This window comes from Haematobia irritans, chromosome 3 (assembly GCF_050003625.1).
Source record: "Haematobia irritans isolate KBUSLIRL chromosome 3, ASM5000362v1, whole genome shotgun sequence".
Lineage (NCBI taxonomy): Eukaryota > Metazoa > Arthropoda > Insecta > Diptera > Muscidae > Haematobia > Haematobia irritans.
In genome coordinates this window covers 33,188,481-33,209,824 of record NC_134399.1, presented here as the reverse complement: position 1 = coordinate 33,209,824, position 21,344 = coordinate 33,188,481, and the positions used below count along the sequence as shown (strand labels likewise).

The window sequence follows — 21,344 nt, the reverse complement described above, 5'->3', positions numbered from 1 at the left end:
TCTCCCGATTTTGCTTCTTACGCGTCTAGAAACAGTATTTTCTATCCGATTTGTATAAAATTGAAAATCTAAAGGTATTTTGGGACCATAAAGAGGTGTGTCGAAAATGGTCCGCATCGGTCCATGTTTTGATATAGCCCCCCATATAAACCAACCTCCCGATTTGGAGTCTTGGGCCTATAAAAACCGTAGTTTTTATCCAATTTGCCTGAAATTGGAAATATAAATTTATTTGAGAACCATAAAAAGGTGTGCCGAAAATGGTGCTCATCGGTCCATGTTTTGGTATAGCCCCCATATAGACCGATATCCCGATTTTGCTTTTAGGGCTTCTAGAAACTATATTTACCATCCGATTTGCCTGAAATTGGAAATCTAGAGGTATTTGAGGACCATAAAAAGGTGTGCCGAAAATGGTGCTCATCGGTCCATGTTTTGATATAGCCCCCATAGAGACTGATATCCCGATTTTGCTTCTTGGGCTTCTAGAAACTATATTTACCATCCGCTTTGCCTGAAATTCTTGAACTATAATAAACTGTATTTATTACGTGATTTGCCTGAAATTCGAAATCTAGAGGTATTTTTAGATTACAAATAAGAGTGCCGAAATTGAGGTATATCGGTCCATATTTTGGTATAACCCCCATATAGACTGATCTCTCGATTTTTACTTCTTGGGCGTCTAGAGACTATATTTTCTTGCCGATTTGTTTGAAATTGAAAATCTGGAGATATTTTAAGATCACAAATATGTGAGTAGCAAATGGTGCCTATCGGTCCATGTTTTGGTATAGCCCCCATATACACCGATCTCCCGGCTTTATTTCTTGGGCTTCTAGAATCCGTATGTTTTATCCGATTTGCTGGAAATTAGTAATCTATAATAAAATTTTAGACAAACGAAATTTCTTTTTCTTATTAAGTGTTTTCGTTTATTCAACGATTGTCTCTAAAATTTGTGTCAAAAGAAAACTTTGCTTGTCTAAAATTACGTTTCTCAAAAAAGAATACATTTCTTTCAGGGTATAGCAGACGCACTGATCATGAAAATTGCTTCAAACTGAAAGTAAAAGTTCCAGATTTTACTCATTGTATTTAAATAAATGCGGAAAAATCTACAGATTTAAGATTTTAAATCCAGGCGTAATTTCAACATATACACGATATGTTTATATTTTCTCTAAAACTCTAACAAAATTGGTTCTCATAAATAAAGAATTTTATCTGGTCTTCATAGGTAGAATCTTTAAAGTTTGTCTTCGGGCGCTGGCTCGTTTGGGAGAAGATTTGTCATCAAACCCCCTACAATTCTATATATTATCAAGTAACCCACTACGACGAAGAGTTTTCATAGTAAACTATTATACTTGATTCATGGTGGTGGGTATTTAAAATTCGGCCCGGCCGAATTTACTGCTGTATATACTTTTTTAATTTTAATTTTTTCTCCAAGTACCTAAGTAGCTAGATATTCCCGTTTGTAGCAAAAGTAAAAACCAAACGACAATCCTTTTGAATGTTTTGAGAAGAGCTCATCTTCAATGAATTGGTATTTAATTTAAGTGGCCACTTTTAGGATGACTATTGCCGCCATCGTAGTAAAGGTATCGAAATGATGCGACTATAATGTTGGTGGTGGACAAAAAAACAAAAAAAAAAAAAAACAATTTTTGCTTCTTTTTTGAATTTCTGATTTCACTTACCTATCTTTACGAATTTCCCCCTCTCATTGTATGAACACTATGAATTGAGGAACCAAAATAGGTTTTTTTCTTCTCAATTGCTGATGCTTTCATTTATATCTGCTATAAGCACGACATTATTGTGTATTTTGATTGCCATTGTTTTGTTTTGAATCCCCTACATTTTGGGGAAATCGTGTATAGTTAGGTATTGCTGAGAGCGAAATAACTTTTAAAAGTGATCCCTTATTTTTGCAACAATAATTTCTGTAATTTTAAGGAAACTAAATTTACACTATATTCTTTCCAAATTAAGAAATTTTGTGATTTCTGTTTTGTACATTCCAATGGGAAATTACTCTATGACCAAATCGAATAGAAATAGTCAACAAAAATATATAGGCAAACATAGGGAGCTATATATAAATCTCATTCGATTTTCTTCCAAATTCAACAGTGTTTGTCTTCTATTAAAGTGTGTTAAGAAAAGTGACGAAGAGGTAAACGGACAGTTGAACAACCAGTACTAAATCGCTTACCATATAGGATATTAAAATTAATTACAATTATGTTATACCACACAGGGTATAACGAAGTCGACTTTCCTTCCTTACTTCAATAGGTTACATAAAATTTCATTTCTACTTGTTCAAGCTAATTTTTTCCTTAAGCAAAAGTAATCCCATGCGGAGGATGACCTGTTTTAATACAATTGTTATGGTTTTTATGTTTTACCTCTCCAAAAGAATACAGAAACTCTGACAATTGTCAATGGAACAGTGTAGAGTATTATTGTAAATAGCTATAGCACTGGCTAATGTTTGAGGACTTTTATTTCTTTTTTGAGAATTAAACAAACAAAACCAACAATCAGTTAATGGGGTGTGTCACTATGACAACTGCTCGGTTTTAGTATAGCAATTTTTGTAGCGACGTTAAAGCATCACATGTATGTATTTCTAAATATTTCGTTTTATGAGTTAATATAATATATACATATAAAAATATGTAGTTGTTTTACTCTTCTCCTCTAATCAAGGTTGAGGTTAAACCACTAAAATATCAAACCCAAAAAAAATTGTTGATTACACACAAATATATACAACAACAAAAGGTCTAGAAATATTTAATAATGAATAAAGTATAATTATGATTAGCAAAAAAAAAAAAATAAATAAATCGTTTTTGTTTTATATGTATGGTAGATAATTAATTAATAATAGACTACAAAAACAACAGACCATAATTGAAGTATTAGCTTTACTATATGCAATGCGGCATAATTTCTGATAAGCACCACGAGTCCATCATCCCATATTTGTGGACGACTTCTTTGTTTTTTTTTATGACTTAAAGCAACAATAAAAATGCCAGGCACAGCAATCACATATTGAACTGAATTTAATGCGAAAATATCATCGTCAACTTTGTTGTTATCAATCAAATAAAAAAATTGTTTGTGTTGTGATCACCATCATCATCATCGTCGTCATTGCGGTTTTGTGTCCATCATAAGTCAAGAGGCGTAATACTATGGTATAATTGATAATATTTGAGTGACATGTGCCATCATCATCATCATCGCCACCATTATTGGTGTTGATGATGGCAGCCCATCAAGTAAGCTGTTTTTTTAGGGCTCTTAATGCGAACACGACGATTAATATGTAATTACGCTACTATTTTTAACTTCAATTTATAATATATTTTTGCAAAAACAAAAGGACACTGGAAAAAACTCTATCGCCATAATCTATAACTATAACTATGATAAACTGATTTTTATTAATAAAATTTTTATGACTAAATTTTATTTTTTCTCTATTTTCTCTTATCACACAAAAAAACAGTTTTTGTCTTCAATCACGAAATTAATTGATCCAATTAATTTTTAATTGAAATGTCTTCAATAACAGAAATGATAGTATCAATTTACAAATTAATTTATCCAATTAAAAATTTAGCTGATATTATTAATTTTTGTGATTGATTTTTGTTTCAATTAAAACATTTGTTGAATCAATTAAATTTTTAATTGAATATTTTTTAAAACTCAATTATTTAATTGGAAAAGTGTTCTTGATTTTTTTTTCTCTGTACGCAGAAAAATATCAATAATTTTTTATACCCTCCACCATAGGATGGTGGAGGGTATCAGATCGACTCAGAATTTCATAGGATGGTGAAATTCTGAGTCGATCTGAGCATGTCCGTCCGTCTGTTGAAATCACGCTAACTTCCGAACGAAACAAGCTATTAACTTGAAACTTGGCACAAGTAGTTGTTATTGATGTAGGTCGGATGGTATTGTAAATGAGCCATATCGGTCCACTTTTACGTATAGCCCCCATATAAACGGACCCCCAAATTTGGCTTGCAGACCCTCTAAGAGAAGCAAATTTCATCCGATCCGGCTGAAATTTGGTACATGGTGTCAGCATATGATCTCTAACAACCATGCAAAAATTGGTCCACATCGGTTCATAATTATATATAGCCCCCATATAAACCGATCCCCCGATTTGGCTTGCGGAGCCTCTAAGAGAAGCAAATTTCATCCGATCCGGCTGAAATTTGGTACGTGGTGTTGGTATATGTTCTCTAACAACCATGCAAAAATTGGTCCACATCGGTCCATAATTGTATATAGCCCCCATATAAACCGATCCCCCAATTTGACTTGCGGAGCCTCTAAGAGAAGCAAATTTCATCCGATCCAGCTGAAATTTGGTACATGGTGTAAGTATATGGTCTCTAACAACCATGCAAAAATTGGTCCACATCGGTCCATAATTCTATATATACCCCCATATAAACCGATCACCAGATTTGACCTTCGAAGACCAAAATTCATCTGATTCAGTTGAAATTTGGTACGTGGTGTTAGTATATGGTCCCAAATACCCATGCAAAAATTGTTCGAAATCGGTCCATAATTATATATAGCCCCCATATAAACCGATCCCCAGATTTGACCTCCGGAGCCCCTTGGAAGAGCAAAATTCATCCGATTCGGTTGAAATTTAGTACGTGATGTTAGTATATGGTATCCAACAACCATGCAGGAATTGGTTCATATCAGTCCATAATTATATATAGCCCCCATATAAACCGATCCCGAGATTTGGTTTTGGAGCCTCTTGGAGGAGCAAATTTCATCCGAGTGAGTTGAAATTTGGTACATAGTGCTAGTATATGGCCGTTAACAGCCATGCCTAACTAGGTCCATATCGGTCTATAGTTATATATAGCCCTCAGATAAATCGATCCCCAATCACACAAAAATTGGTCCATATCAAGTGCATAATTCTATATAGCCCCCATATAAGCGACCCCCGTATTTCAATTCTGCCTCTTTACGTACCGTGCAAAAAGTCCATATCGATTCGTAATTATTTGTAGACTTAACTATACATAACTTTTTTGACTAATATATACCACGTATGGACTAACTCACAATTTAGAAAACGATGTTAAGAAGTTTTAAGATACCACAACCCAAGTAATTCGAATGACAGTCTTTCGTAGAAGTTTCTACGCAATCCATGGTGGAGGGTACATAAGATTCGGCCTGGCCGAACTTACGGCCATATATACTTCTTTTTAATTAAAATGTTAATTATGTTTCAAAAACTAAAAATATTAATTGGTTCAATTAATCCCCTAGTAGAGGTCGACCGAAGCATCGGCTTCGGTATTCGGCCAAAAATCGATAATCGGCCACGTATCGGCCTTCGGCGTCAAGAGGCCGATTAACCGAAGCCGAAGCTTTTTGAATAATTTATTTCATATTGAATTGTGCCAATGATCAATTTGTTTCAGTTAAAACACCCAGTACAAATAAAACGTAAAAAATCCCTTTTTGTCATTATAATATCAAACTACTGGACTGAACTACCTTTTATTGTTGTATTTATGCATTTGTTGAAAAAAATTATTCTAATATTGAACTAAAAACACACCAAATTTCCTTAATTACCAATTTGAGGAAAATAATCGGCTTCGGCTATGGCCTTTTTTTGCCGAACATCGGCTTCGGCTTCGACCAAAAAAACCCGCTTCGGTCGAGCTCTATTGTTCAGCAAAAAAAAAGCGTCGCCAAAAAAGCGGTTAAAATGTTCTTGGATGCGTAAGTGGTGCAAAATTGGGGCAGAAGCGATGAATTTAACATGGGCTTGTCATAGGTTAGGTTAGGTGGCAGCCCGATGTATCAGGCTCACTTAGAGTATTCAGTCCATTGTGATACCACATTGGTGAACTTCTCTCTTATCACTGAGTGCTGCCCGATTCCATGTTAAGCTCAATGACAAGGGACCTACTTTTTATAGCCGAGTCCGAACGGCGTTCCACATTACAGTGAAACCACTTAGAGAAGTTTTGAAATCCTCAGATGTCACCAGCAATACTGAGGTGAGATAATCCACCGCTGAAAAACTTTTTGGTGTTCGGTCGAAACAGGAATCGAACCCACGACCTTGTGTATGCTAGGCGGGCATGCTAACCATTGCACCACGGTGGGTTTGACATAGGAAGGATGTCCACCATTTCAACAGCTGTTGCACTGAATTTGCATCACTTCTGTAGGTCTGATCCGAATTCAGTGTTTTGAATGTGAATTAAAAATTTTGTGATATTTTGCTAAATAAATAATTTATTTAATTTTTTATGTATTCAACGCTTGTCTGAAACGTTTGACTTCAAAAAATTCGCAATTTTTCTATTGCATTTTTTTCAACAAAATTTTAACAATTTGTACCATTTTATTAATTCTTACTCAGTTTTTAGCTTATTTGAAAAAAAAAGTTCCTTAATCTAAAATTGTCCATTAAGCTCGAATAATAATTGTAAAATTAAAGATATCATGCATTTGGACGTTAATTGCCTGTTTCGGTATCAGGCTAACATGAAAAGTAATAAAAAAAAGTTAAAAAGACCCATTAAAATTATGAAAAAGTCGAGTTATAAAAAATTGCATGAAAAGAACTTCCTCTGTAGAATTAAATTTTTAATTGTCATTGATTGATACTGTCATTGCAGAAAATTACAAATTTAAATTAAATTAAAAATTAATTAGATCAAAACGAAAATATTTTTTTTTCCGTGATATAATATTTCATAATTTTTTGGAACTTTTTACTTACACAAGTAAGATTTTCTAATCTCCCAAGATGTGTGAACTAAAAATTATTAGAATTGTTGCTACGCTACGATACGTTAAACGTTCTCCACTAATTCTCTAATAAGTGATAATGCAATGAAAAACATTCCATCATCAGCTGATCATGTGTTTGTATGGAAACAAACCATAACCATATTTACCCAACGCCAATTGACATATTTTCCAGTCTGAATGGAATTTTTTCAAGATTTCAAATATTATAGAAGCGCTATATGGCGATGTATATGCTTCCTCAGCAATTGTTATAAAGGTAACAGTAGAGTGTATATAAAAATGATTATCACTTTATTTGTTTAGTTTGCTTGCTAATTATTAACACAAGCTGGGCAAATAATATAAGAAAAAAAAACATGCACTGTTAAAGCAGTTCATTGTATTAACACCGTAATCTAAATGTGTGATATAGAAGAACGACTTCACATATAAATTTATATATTAAAATACTGCATACTCGATCATTTAGAATATTGTGAGGGTCATGAGGAGGTAAATAAAAATAAGGGGGGGAAATATATGAAATTTTACAAATTTGGTGTTATAAACGCCTACTGAGATGATATGAACTGAATCGTTAACGTTACAATACGTTACATTAACTGTATTAAATGCTTGTGAGAGGAAGTCAATGATAAAGTCTACGGGACATCGACTATAAAGTGTTTGCTATTATTATTATTATTTTTTTGTGCGATTTTTAAATTTTGATAGTGATTCTTTTTATTTTTAAAAAGTTGCTTCAAATTCGGTCTAAGGTGTTTATTACAATAATTTCCATGAACTAAACTAAAGTGAAATTGACTGCTCCTTTTTTCGAGTATGGCAAATATAGGGATTACTGTCGCTATTTTTTGTGCGATTTTTAAATTTGAAAGTGATTCTTTTTATTTTTAAAAAGTTGCTTCAAATTCGGTCTATGGTGTTTATTACATCTCCTTTAAAAGAAATTTTAAAATGTTGACAGTTAATAATTTTTAATAAATCATTTTCAAAAAGATAGCAAGATTTATTATAAAAACAAAAGATCAATATTTGTATGGACTGGACTTAATTCTTATCATTTTTCACTTAATATTATATTTATAGTTACGATCGTAATTAAAGTGCATTAAGGCTTTATATTATCAGTAATATATACTCTTTTTGTTTGTAATAGTGATGATAAATACAATTAAAATGAAAAAATAGACCCACCAGTAAAAAAATGTACGATAGTTGTCTTTTTCTTCTTCTTATTTTTAAGAAGAAAAAAATAAATTTACAAAAATGATTTTAGACCCATACGAAGTTAATTAAAATAAACAAACAATTATTAAAACGAAGGAAACTTTCGCATACACCGAAAAATTTTTTTTTATTCAATCACGAAATCATCAATTAAGATCCAATTATTTTTTTTTTTTAATTGAAATGTCTTCATTCACAGAAATTATAGTATCAAGTTAAAAATTAATTGAAAGTCAATTAAACAATTAATTGATACAAATAAAAAATTTTTTAGACCCATACCAAGTTAATTAAAATAAACAAATAATTATTAAAACGAAGGAAACTTTGGCATACACCGAAAAACAATTTTCTGATTCAATCACGAAATTAAGTGAGCCAATTAATTTTTTTAATTGAAATGTCTTCATTCACAGAAATGATAGTATCAAGTTACAAATTAATTGAAAGTCTATTAAAAAATTAATTGATACAATTAAAAAATTAATTAATTTTTGTGATTGATTTTTGTTTCAATTAAAAAATTTGTTAAATCAATTAAATGTTTAATTGAATTTTTTTTAAAACCCTATTAAGTCCTTCATTGAAAAAATATTCGTAAAATTGTTTTCTGTGTATTAGGGAAATTTGAACCAAAACATAATAATTTCCATAAACTAAAGTTAAATTGACTGCTCCTTTTTTTTGAGTCACACAAAATTTTTTTCTTGATTCAATCACGAAATTAATTAATTCAATTATTTTTTAATTGAAATGTCTTCAAAGAGGAAAATGATAGTATCAATCACAGTTTTCATTGAGCATAAAAAATACTTGATTAAAAAATTAATTGATTTCATTACCAAATTTCAATTAATAATTTAATTGAAAATTTTATTGATGTTGATTAACATCAATTAATTGTTTAATTAAAAACGTAACTATTTTCAATTACTTTCTGAATTGACTTTGTGTTTTTAGTTGAACAATTGATTGTTTGAAATACATTTTTAATTTCTATCTTGATTAAAAATTTATTTCTATCTTGATTAAAAAATTAATTGTATCAATTAATTTATAAATTGAAAAAATTTTCAACTTCAACCAACTTCCCAGCAAAACAATTGGAAGTTGTTCCAAAGACACAACTTTAAAAAACACTTCCAAAAATGTCCTCCCAAAGATGTTATTTTAATAAAATTTTTTATAACATGCTTTTTTCATATTTTTAATGGGTAATTTTAACTTTTTTTTTTTGTTTCAGATAGCTTAAAAACAGAGTAAGAATTAATAAAATGATACAAATTATTTACATTTTGTCGAAGAAAAAATGCTAAATCAAATTTACAAAAAGAGCAAATTTTTGAAAATATTTTAGGTGAAACGTTTCAGACAAGCATTAGAATGCATTAAAAATCATAAAAAATATAAAAATTATTTATTTTACAAAATTTTTTAATTTACATCAAAAACACTGAATTCGAATTACACCTTAGGTTAGGTTAGGTGGCAGCCCGATGTATCAGGCTCACTTAGACTATTCAGTCCATTGTGATACCGCATTTGCGAACTCTCTTATCACTGAGAGCTGCCCAATTCCATGTTAAGCTCAATGACATGGGACCTCCTTTTTATAGCCGAGTCCGAACGGCGTTCCACGTTGCCGTGAAACCATTTAGAGAAGCTTTGAAACCCTCAGAAATTTCACCAGCATTACTGAGGTGGGATAATCCACCGCTGAAAAACTTTTTGGTGTTCGGTCGAAGCAGGAATCCACCACCTTGTGTATGCAAGGCGGCTAACCATTGCACCACGGTGGCTCCCTTACACCTTAAGAAGTGAGGCAAATTCAGTGCAACGACTGTTGAAATGGTGGACTATCCGTCCATGTTAAATTCATCGCTTCTGTGCTAATTTTGCACCACTTCCGGATCCAAAAAGTACATTTTCACTACCTTGGCGACGTTTTTTTTCGGGGTTTTTATTTGGAAATATTCGATACAAGAGATTTAAAAAAATACTTTTTGACTTAATAAACAAATTTGGTTAGCCGATTTTTATTCAAATTTCCATCCAAAAAATGTAGCAGTCGTAAGTAAGCCTATATATTCCCAATAGTAACCATCATACGATAACAAAAATCTTAAAATCATTGTGCAAAATTTTAGCGTCTTAAACAAATTAAAAATCATTGCCTATATTTTATTAATTAATAAGTTATAGTTATAAAACTATACTGATTAAAGAAATCATAGATTTTGGTCTTTGCATCTTATATTTTGTGCAAAAAAAAAAAACAAAGACAATATAGAAAAGTGCAAAGTTTACAACCATTGTTTCAGTAGGATGCCCATTAACGATGGAATCTACGAAAATATTGTATAACAAAGAAACAGTAAAGGAAATTTATTTCGAAACTGAAAAGAAAAATTGTAAGAATTTCATTTCAGCCATAAGGAAATAATTTAAAATCTTTAATAAAGATGCTCAATTAAAAATAAAAAAAAATTGCTTATTTATTATTCCGAAATAACGTAATTTGTATTATATTATAAGGAGATGTAATCCAACGAATCAATAGCGATATATATTATAACGATTAATAAGAAGGAAATCAAGAGGTTGTTATTGTTAATTTATATGGCTTGATTCCTAGAAAATGGAATTTTACGTAAAGTCATAATGCTACGCTTTATCTATTATAATTGATTCAAATCAGAATGAGATTTTGAGATAGTCGTTCACTATTTTAGCCTTTTTATATAAAGTATTTTTCAGGCCAAAAATAAAAAAATAAGAAAAAAGCCTTTTTATATAAAAGATTAGTTTTTTTTTTCAGGATTATGATGGAATTTTTGATTTTAACTGGAATTTTTTGATTTTATGAGGACTATAACGAATTAGGCTTTTTTCGTTCTTCTTATGCCTAATTTAGATGAATGATATGAACAAATTAAATTTTTCATATAAAATTCTAGATTTTTTGGTATTTAGATGGAATTTTTAATTTTTTGAAATAATCATGAATTAAGCTACTTTGCGTTCTAGAAGATATGAAAAAATAGAGTTTTCGTGTATAATTTTTTTTTTCAGCATTTGGTTAGAATTTTGAATTTTCTTGGGTGATTTGGATGGAATTTTTAATTTTCTTGGGTGATTTGGATGGAATTTTTTAATTTTCTTGGATGATCACAAATTAATCACTTTTTTGTTAAAATGTGCATAATTTGAGAGATATAATGTATTATCTTTCCAAGAGTTTTAGGAAAAAACTGACGTATTGATTGGAAATCAAATTCCTAGAACTATGGTACACCCTCAAAAAAATCGCTTCTGTAACATATACCCCAAACACATATATATTTTCAGGATTAGTGCAAACAAAATATTTGTATTGTTATTTGTATTGTTCAAACATATCATGGCATACACTGGTAGTAAAAAAATTTATGAAATTTTCTTTGTGTGGATATATTTTTAAGGTGCCAATTGGTTACTTCCATTATTTTACTTGCAGCATACTCTCTAGGTGTCTCTTCTAAACACATATATGTTTATAAATTAGTATATGTTTGCATCTAAGCATATTATATTTACACATATTTTATGTCCCAAACATAATATGTTCTAACATATTAACATATATGTCGCAATCATGTTATGCTAGCTTATGAACATTATATACTTGCACTTAAAAATATTGTGTTAAAAAATTTGAGTTCCAAACATATAATTTTTACACCCAAACATATGAAAAACAGTCTTTTTCGTCCGTGTATATATCCAAAATATCTATGCTTGCTGTTCCTTCAGAGTAATTCCATTACGTCTGGGGATAGGAAAAGATTCAAATCCCCACATTATCTCAAGTTCCGTTAGCACGACAATTTTTTTACAAACAATGTCATTGTATATCGGTAAATGCCTTACGTTTTTACTTTTAATTAATAAAGTTCAATCTGATATTTACACAATATTTATAATGTAGTGATAACAAACCAACGATAAGATTCCGGGTTAAATTCGATTTAATCTCTCCAAAGTTCATTTGGTAACAACAATTGGAATTTTTTTTCTATTATCGTAGCGAAAAAAATTACTTTGAGAAATTTAATCTGCTGTATAATAATGAATGCATTCTGCCAAAATTTCTTGTATTATTATGACGTAGATAAAAAAAACACACTTACCCTTCAACAGAAAAAGTTCTTCATCAAGATAAGATTTTAGTTTTAATCAAAAGATATTTTTGTTTGTTTTCACTTACCTAGAAAAAAGAAGGAAATAAAAATTAAGTAAATATATTGACTAAATTTCAATGACATGTAAAAAAAGAGAAAGGTTAATTATACTAAGAATAGAAAAAAAATTAAATCAAATCCAAAAACATCACAGTGTGGCAAGGTTAGCTTTGCTTAAAATTCTTATTTAAATTCTTTACAATATGGCAAGGTTAGCTAGAGATTTTGTACCGATCGATCGATCAATCGATACATTGTCGTGATATCGTGTTTTCTTTTCGTACCCTTTCCTCTCCACCACCATTTAAAAGCCATTTGGTGATAGGATGAAAACTAAAACCGGCAATATTCAAACAAGTGCCGCAGTATCGCTCTCTAATTAACACAAATAATCTAATTTCGTAGTCATTGTCATTGCATTCAATTATCACTAGAGCTTTGACAGCTATTGATGTCAACAAGGGATAGCGCGTGTATAGGGTTGCCATATATACATATATTATAATGTGGGAGGTAAACAGAATTTTTAAATGCATTTTTGCCGTTTTGATCAGGAACATGATTTTTAACTTAATTAAAAGGAATTTCCGAGAATTAAAGAACAATTTAATGGTATTTCCTTTTCTTGTAAAAAAATGCGCACTTTTTTCGCATTTGTCCCGGAAAATGAACTTTTTAGGTTTTTTCGAAAAAAAAAGCTTTGACCTCTGTTGTGAAAATAGTGCCACGCATAGAGGCACATTGCGGGCATTTTCCACACTGCCGACAAACGAGAGTACTGCGATTGCCCTGTATGCTGATTTGAATTCTTTTCTCCCCGCTGAAATTATAGCATTTTTTAGGTTGTTGGCAACATTTTAAAAATGCGCATTCTGTACAGACATAATGAAGGCAAGCACTTTTTTCCAGCAAAGAAAATTAGCTTATTTCCAGGTTTTTTTTTTTTTTTTTTTTTTTTTTTGAAGCAATTAATTTCACGACAAACTGTGTTGGAAATTTTCCATACAATTGTTTATAAAATACAATTTTTGTAAATTTTATTAAAAGGAATTTCCGAGAATTAAAGAAATATTTAATGGTATTTCCTTTTCTTGTAAAAAAATTCACACTTTTTTCGCATTTGTCCCGGAAAATGAACTTTTAAGGGTTTTTTTTTTTTTTTTTTTTTTGTAAAACAAAAGTGCGAAAAGGCTTCGAACTTTGTTGTGAAAATAGTGCACATTGCGGGCATTTTCCACACTGCCGACAAACGAGAGTACTGCGATTGCCGTGTATGCTGATTTGAATTCTTTTCTCCCCGCTGAAATTATAGCATTTTTTTAGGTTGTTGGCAACATTTTAAAAATGCTCATTCTGTACAGATATAATGAAGGCAAACACTTTTTTCAGCAAAGAAAATTAGCTTATTTCCAAATTTCAAACTGTGTTGGAAATTTTTCATAAATTTTTTTTATAAAATAAATTTTTTAAAAATTTTTATTTGAATTTTTGGTGGAAAAATCGAATATACACACAAAAAAATTGGCGAAAAATTTTTCAATTAAAATTTTAATTGAGTTTTAAAAACTATTCAATTAAAAATTTAAAAACTATTCAATTTAAAAACTATTCAATTAAAAAAGTTGACGAAACATTTTTCAATTAAAATTTTAATTGAGTTTTAAAAACTATTCAATTAAAAATTTAATTGATTCAACAAATTTTTTAATTGAAACAAAAATCAATCACAAAAATAATAGTATCAATTAATTTTATAATTGGATCAATTAACTTTTTAATTGACCTTCAATTAATTTTTTAATACTATCATTTCTGTGATTGAAGACATTTCAATTAAAAATTAATTGGATCAATTAATTTCGTGATTGAATCAGAAAAAAATTTTTTTGTGTGTAGTACCTACCTAAGGGAGTTATATGAGCTTTTGTCTAAAATACAATCAAAGTAAATGTAAAAGTGTTGGCATATATGGAATTCATACACTTTTGGTGAGATTGATTCTATAGCTCCTCCCACATTAATGATTTTTCTTCGACTTGAGATGATCTACACAGAAAAAAACTCCACGAAAATATTTCCAATTAAAGACTTAATTGAGTTAAAAAAAAAAATATTCAATTAAAAATTTAATTGATTCAACAAATTTTTAATTGAAACAAAAATCAATCACAAAAATTAATAGTTTCAATTAATTTTCTAATTGGATCAATTCATTTTTTAATTGACTTTCAATTATTTAAATTAAAATTTAATTGATACTATAATTTCTGTGATTGAACACATTTCAATTAAAAAAATAATTGGATAAATTATTTTCGTGATTGAATCAGATTTTTTTAAGAGAATCTACACAAATTATTTTTTAAGTGGATTTTTCTTTTCCTACATTTCAATTAAAAATTAATTGGATCAATTAATATCGTAATTGAAGACAAAAAAATTTTTTTGTGTTTTTTCACTACTCATAAATTCGACTGCTCCAAATCTCTCAACGAGATGGTTCAGCTTCACTAATAGGATTCACTTTAATATTGGAACTTCCGGTATAGCCGGAAATTACAAATGTTGACCTTCAAAAAATAACAATAGTTTGGGTAAAAAAAAATAAAATATTTTAATACTGTAAAGTCCAAAAAATAAACAAGTTGCCATCATTTTGGATGAAAGGAAATTTTTCGAAATATTTTTTTAAGATTTTTTTCTAATTTTTCAAAATTATATGACAATACCTTACTAATTTTTATCAAGATGTTTGGTATAAAAATTTGTAAGTAAGGTTTCGTAATATGATCATGGACCAAGCAACAAGGGACCAAAGGGAATTAAATTTATTTCTAAGGGCGTTTTCGATTCGCAAAAAATATGTTGCCTTGGTGTTACACTACTTTTTCCCTAATTGACATTTCGCCCAAATGATAGTGTAATTCTAGTTATTATTAATTTATAATATTGTGAGGTATAAAGGATCCAAAATCTATGACAGTGTCCTTGATACGTTGCAATCAATTTCGAGAATGTTGCATCTTTTTTCCCAATCGAAATCGCCATAAGATTAATTGAGAGTAAATTTTCGGCAAAAATTCGATTTTTTATCAAACAATTAAAATATTGAATTTTTTTAATAGAATAGAAAATAAAAGTTTTTAATACAATTAACTTTTTAATAAAATTAGAAACAGTAAGGCAATTAAGTCCACAATTGAAATTATTAAAATTTTAATTAAAAAATTAATTGATACAATTAACTTTTTTATCAAACACTGGAAATTAAGTCAGATAAAAAAATTGATTGAATTTTTTTGAAAGTGATACAATCAATTTTTAATCAAAATAAAAACACAAAGTCAGTTAAAGTTTTTAAAATACGTAACACTTCATTTGCCTAACCCTACACATGTCAAGCTAAGCTAAATTACTAACCCTATAAAATGTTTACATTAACACATAAAAAATTATTACCAAAATACCGTCAGTTAAAATATTAATTGAAGCAGAAAACTTTTTCAATAAAAAAATTAATTGATATAATTAAATATTTAATCAAACTATGGTAGAAATATTAAGGCAATTAAGTCAATAATTGAAATTTCCTAAATTTTTAATTAAAAACTTAATTGACACAATTAACTTTTTAATCAAATTCTGGAAACTAAGCCATTAAAAAAATTATTATTTTTTAATTAAAAAAATGAAGCGATACAATAAATTTTTAATTAAAATAAAAACACAAATTCTCTTAAGAAAATGAGTTTTGCAATCGTCATCAATTAAATTTTTAATTGATTCGATTAAAAAATTTATTGAAATTTTTTTTAATCAAACATTTTTTTATGCTCTATTAAAAATGTGATTGGCACGATAATTTTCGTGATTGAAGACATTTCTAATGAAACCAATTAATTTTTTAATCAAATATTGTTTATGCCAAATTAAAACATTTTTTTTATGCTCAATTAAAAATGTAATTGATACGATCATTTTCGTGATTGAAGACATTTTTAATGAAACCAATTAATTTTTTAATCAAATATTGTTTATACCCAAATAAAACTGTGATTGATATTATCATTTACGTGATTGAAGACATTTCTATTAAAAAAAAATAATTGTATCAATTAATTTCGTGATTGAATCAGACATTTTATCTTTAAGAGAATCTACACAAAATTATTTTTTAACTGGATTTTTCCTTTCCTTTTATCCTTGCCACATAGGTTCTGAGAAAATGTTTTTATTAGCCCTAACTATTTTTTTTTTAATTCCTTTTAAAAGTTGCTAAAATTTCTTTCAATTTACCTAGCATATTTTTGAATTTCTTCATCACTTTGGTCCAGCTTACGCAGGACGATGTCATAGAGGCTTTACGCAAATTGCAGGGATCATCATCACATGGACCATCATCATTGTTATTATTATCATCTTCAGCAATTTGAACTTCATCGTCGGCATGTGCCTCGGCGGCAACGACAATGGCATCAACGCCATCTTTCTTTTGGGTCTTACAGCTACTATCAGCAGACTTCTTATCGTAACTTAAATGACTATTTTCTTTAGTATCACAGTGAGTTTCTAATGTATTTTTGGATTTATTATTATTATTAATAAGGTGCTTATGTTGGACTTGAGGTGCGGCAGGAGGAGGATGAGAAGGTTGCGATGATGTTGATGCTTTAGCAGGATGTGATGACGGATTTAATGGTTGCAATTCTTCAGCTTCTTGACATTCTTGTGTGGTAAAGGTGCAATGGCGTTTTTTGGTTGTGGTCGTCGTAGTCGCAGTTGTCGCAGTCACAGTCTTTACGTTACTATTGGCTTCTTCGGTGGATTTTTTCTTGGCCTTTTGTTTTTGTTGTTTCAATTCCTTGATCTTTTGTTTGCGGGCGTATTTTTCACGCAATTTGGGACTACCAAATTCATCCAAATAGTACATACAATCCTGAAGGCCATCCTTCTTATTAATCAATTTGGGATTGATAATGGGATCATCGGATATATTCAACAGTGGGAAATAGTAATTTCCATCAGTGGCCAATACCTGGCCCATTTGTTTCTTGTTGTTAATGCTTTGGGCGGCTTCCTCCTTGGCCTTGTCGCTGTTAATATCCTTTTGGGTGTTGTTGTTATCCTGAGATTTGGCTTCTTGAGATAGGGATTCTTTTGGAAGTTTCTTTTCAATGATAACACCCCCGGGATTAGGGCTAACACACATTTGCAAACCACTATCATCTGGGTCATCTTCATCGCCCACCAACACTGAGGGACTTTCACCATCAACTCCATCTTCATCGTCATCGTCATCATCGTCATCCAAATGTAAGTCCTCTACTTCATCTATGCGATCCTCAAGACCCAAGCCCAAAGTGGTGGAACTATTACAGGATTTATATTTAATCCTGCGGGTGGCATTATTATTGGCAAATGCCCCAAAACTATGGGTACTACCCGAATAACCACTGGAGGATTCCGATTCTAGATTATCCTCGGAGTATTTTGAATGTGATAAATCACCAGAAGAATTGGCTCCAATCGATTCATTGCTTGACGACGAGCAATTGGCCGATTTCAATTGCTGCTGGGAACCCACAGCCGAATCGCGATCATTATCAATGCCACTGTCTTGCGAGAGCAATTGACGATAGGCAGGTTGCTTCAGTTTTTGCAATTGGGATTTGGGATGAGCGGCTCCATGTAAACTTAGGGAGGCACTACGTTGGCTTATAGACTCATCTTTGCGACCATGGCCTACTGCTCCTGATGCGGTCAAAGAAACAAAGGATGAACGTGGTGTTTGACCATCATTATTACTGGCTACCACAACACAAGCACTGTCAGCAGATCCCGTGGATAATTGAGTGGAGAAGCGTTCGCTTTGATTCAGGGGAATTTTAATGGGTTTACTACAGAGAGCGTTGACGTTAGCGTTGGCTTTAGCGTTAACTTGGCTATTGCCGTTGGCCGTGTTCGTCGACGTTACTCTTAAGTGGGCGTTATTTTGTTCAATTGCTAATGTTGCCATCGGGTGGTTCTTTATTCCTTTTTCTTGAATTATTTTTCTTGTGTTTCTATTCTCTTCTCTGCACGTATATTTTTCCAATATATCCAGTTCTTGATTATTGTTTTTGGTTTTGGCTTTTAGTTCAATTTGTGTGTTCGTTCTATTTTTTTGTGTTAAAAATAGTCTTTCTTTTAAATATTTTATGTGCCTATTTTGACTTTTAATTGGCTTAAATCACGTTAGAATTTTTGTTTTTGTAGTTCTCGTCTCTGTTTTTTTTTTATTATTTCGTGGTTTTTACCAACTTTTCCTTTGGTCTAGGAAACTTTTCACTGGTTTTTCTCTTTTTCCACAATCCACATAAATATATAAATGTATGTTTGTATATAAATGGGGGGTGGTGGGGTTGTATATTTTGTTTACAAAAAAAGCACTGGGTTTTTCCTTTAATTAAGTCACATTGCTTCTGGGCTTATGCAGAAAGCGTAATTGTGCAAAATATATGAATTCACAAAAATCTGCAAACAATAAAAGAAGTTTAAGACCAAATTCACAATTTTTAAATGATTGACAGTAAAACTTTTTTTTAATTTTTTTCTTTTGTCTGGGTTTAATAGCACTTTTTGGTATTCACAGATGTATTGTTGAGTGGTGGTTTTGAAAGCACATGAGATTTTTATTTATTTATTTTTTTCATATATGCATCATATAATTTTTTTTTTGCTTAGTAGTTTTAATTTTTTTAGTAATTCTGAATTTTATATTTTTGTTTTCGAGCTTTTCCTGGCAACAACCATAAACATTTGAAACTCGTTGATATGAAATATACATATTCTCTCGAATATAATATGCAAAATTTTTGGCGCACCACGTGGGCGGATATATAAATATTTCTCGAGTATGTAATAAGCAAAATTCTTGGCGCCCAACGTGGAGCGAAACATTAAGTGCTTGTTCCTCGTGACTTCTAGCATGAGAACAAATGCAAACTTCTCTCATATCAACTAATAGCTATTTAAAACTGTTATTTTATTTTTTAATTTATTGCAAAACTTGATTTTAGTTTTCTTAAAGTTTTTGAATATTCCATATATTTACTAAAAAATATTTTTCTACATTTTTTTTTTCTTTACTAGAAAAAAATAGATATATTTGAATTATGTAGATCTGAAAAAATTAAGAAATTTAATGCAAGTGGCGCCCAACGTGGGGCAACATGTAAAAGCCAGAGGGAGACTTTTCCATAAACAAACAGAAAACTTTCTCATATCTTTGTTCTAGAATGGGTATTTGTGTATACCTTCTTTCATAATGGGAAATCCAAAAAAACAATTTTGTTTTCATTCGTTTGGAAATGAGGTAAAACATTTTTCACATCACAGAAAAAATGTTCACGAAATTTTTTCCAATTAAAATCTTAATTGAGTTTTAAAAAATATTAAATTAAAAATTTAATTGAATCAACAAATTTTTTAATTGAAATAAAAATAATCAAAAAATTAATAGTATCAATTAATTTTTTAATTGGATCAATTAATATTTTAATTGATACTATCATTTCTGTGATTGAAGAAATTTCAATTAAAAAATTAATTGAATCAATTAATTTCGTGATTGAATCAGAAAAATATTTTTTGTGTGATTAGTGATGTCAGGCAGATTTTTAATTGAATTCATTTTAATAAGGTAAAAAAGGAGATACATATTGCCGCACACAAAAAAAATATTTTTCTGATTCAATCACGAAATTAATTGATCCAATTAATTTTTTAATTGAAATGTCTTCAATCACAGAAATGATAGTAGCAATTAAAAAATTAATTAACAGTCAATTAAAAAATTAATCGATCCAATTAAAAACTTAATTGATACTATTAATTTGTGTAATTGATTTTTATTTCAATTAAAAAATTTGTTGAATCAATTAAAATTTTAATTGAATATTTTTAAAACAAACAGAAAACTTTCTCATATCTTTGTTCTAGAATGGGTATTTGTGTATTCCTTCTTTCATAATGGGAAATCCCAAAAAACAATTTTGTTTTCATTCGTGAGGCAAAACATTTTTCACATTAGTGAGGTCAGGCAGATTTTTAATTGAATTCATTTTAATAAGGAAAACAGGGAGAGACATATTGCCGGTTAAAATACTCTTCCGAAAAGTGAAAAACAATAGAATAAAAAAAACACTTATAATTTCAAATTTCAAAACACTTATAATTTCAAATTGACGACTTTTGTGAAATTCTGGGGTAAATTCATTTTAAGACGTTTTTGAATTTTCTAAAACAAACCACTATTAATGGTTTCGAACTATAGGCCTTAATTGAAAATTTATTCTTTTTCCTTAAGTGGTTAAGTTTTTTTTCGGGTTTCTTCATATCGAAATTTGCTGACAAGTCTAACAGTGTATGTCAAGCCATTCCAGCTCGCCTGTAAGGAATTTCTTGTCAATACGATTAAAATTGGGATATTAACGAAATTTGTCATTAAAAGCGATAAATTTCATCTATACAATGAAACTATTCATTTATATAATGATTTTTCTATTACACTTCATACTATTAATGAACATTTTCATTGTATTAATGGAATATTCGTTGTAAATGGGGAAAAAACAATTTTAATGAAATTTTCTTTATGTATTGTGATATGAAAAAAAAATGTTCTCCTGTCTCTCGAATTTTTCATTATGGAAAGAAATGTTTTATTTATATTTTAAACTATTATCATAAAAATTTTTAATACTGATAAAAATTTCTCTTAAGACTTTAAATCTGAAGTCAGAAGAAACCAGAGAGTTTTGTTATTACATGATAGAAAAATGAGTAACTTAAATTTTGTTTCTACGTATTAAGTATAAAGAATTACGTCTTAAAAGTATCATTATGGCAATGTTTGTGATAATTGACGCAAACAAAATCCCATCAAAATATTTAATTTCTGTTTTTATGGGGTTTTCAGGTAGGTATAGCTACCAATTGGAAAATAGATGCGATGAAATCTCCAAAGTCTATCGGAATAAAATTGAAACCTAAACT

The 21,344-nt window shown here is 29.8% G+C and overlaps 1 protein-coding gene across 3 annotated transcripts in view; it reads right to left on the bottom strand.

Annotated features, from left to right (window-relative positions):
* LOC142227931 (uncharacterized) overlaps nucleotides 1-21,344 on the bottom strand; it is a 101,904-nt gene that overhangs the window by 79,497 nt on the left and 1,063 nt on the right. For all 3 annotated transcript variants that reach the window (XM_075298169.1, XM_075298170.1, XM_075298171.1), the window contains exon 2: nucleotides 16,605-18,821. In XM_075298169.1, the coding sequence (XP_075154284.1) occupies nucleotides 16,605-18,324 (1,720 nt within the window). In that variant the 5' untranslated portion in view covers nucleotides 18,325-18,821. The remainder of the gene's footprint in view (nucleotides 1-16,604; nucleotides 18,822-21,344) is intronic.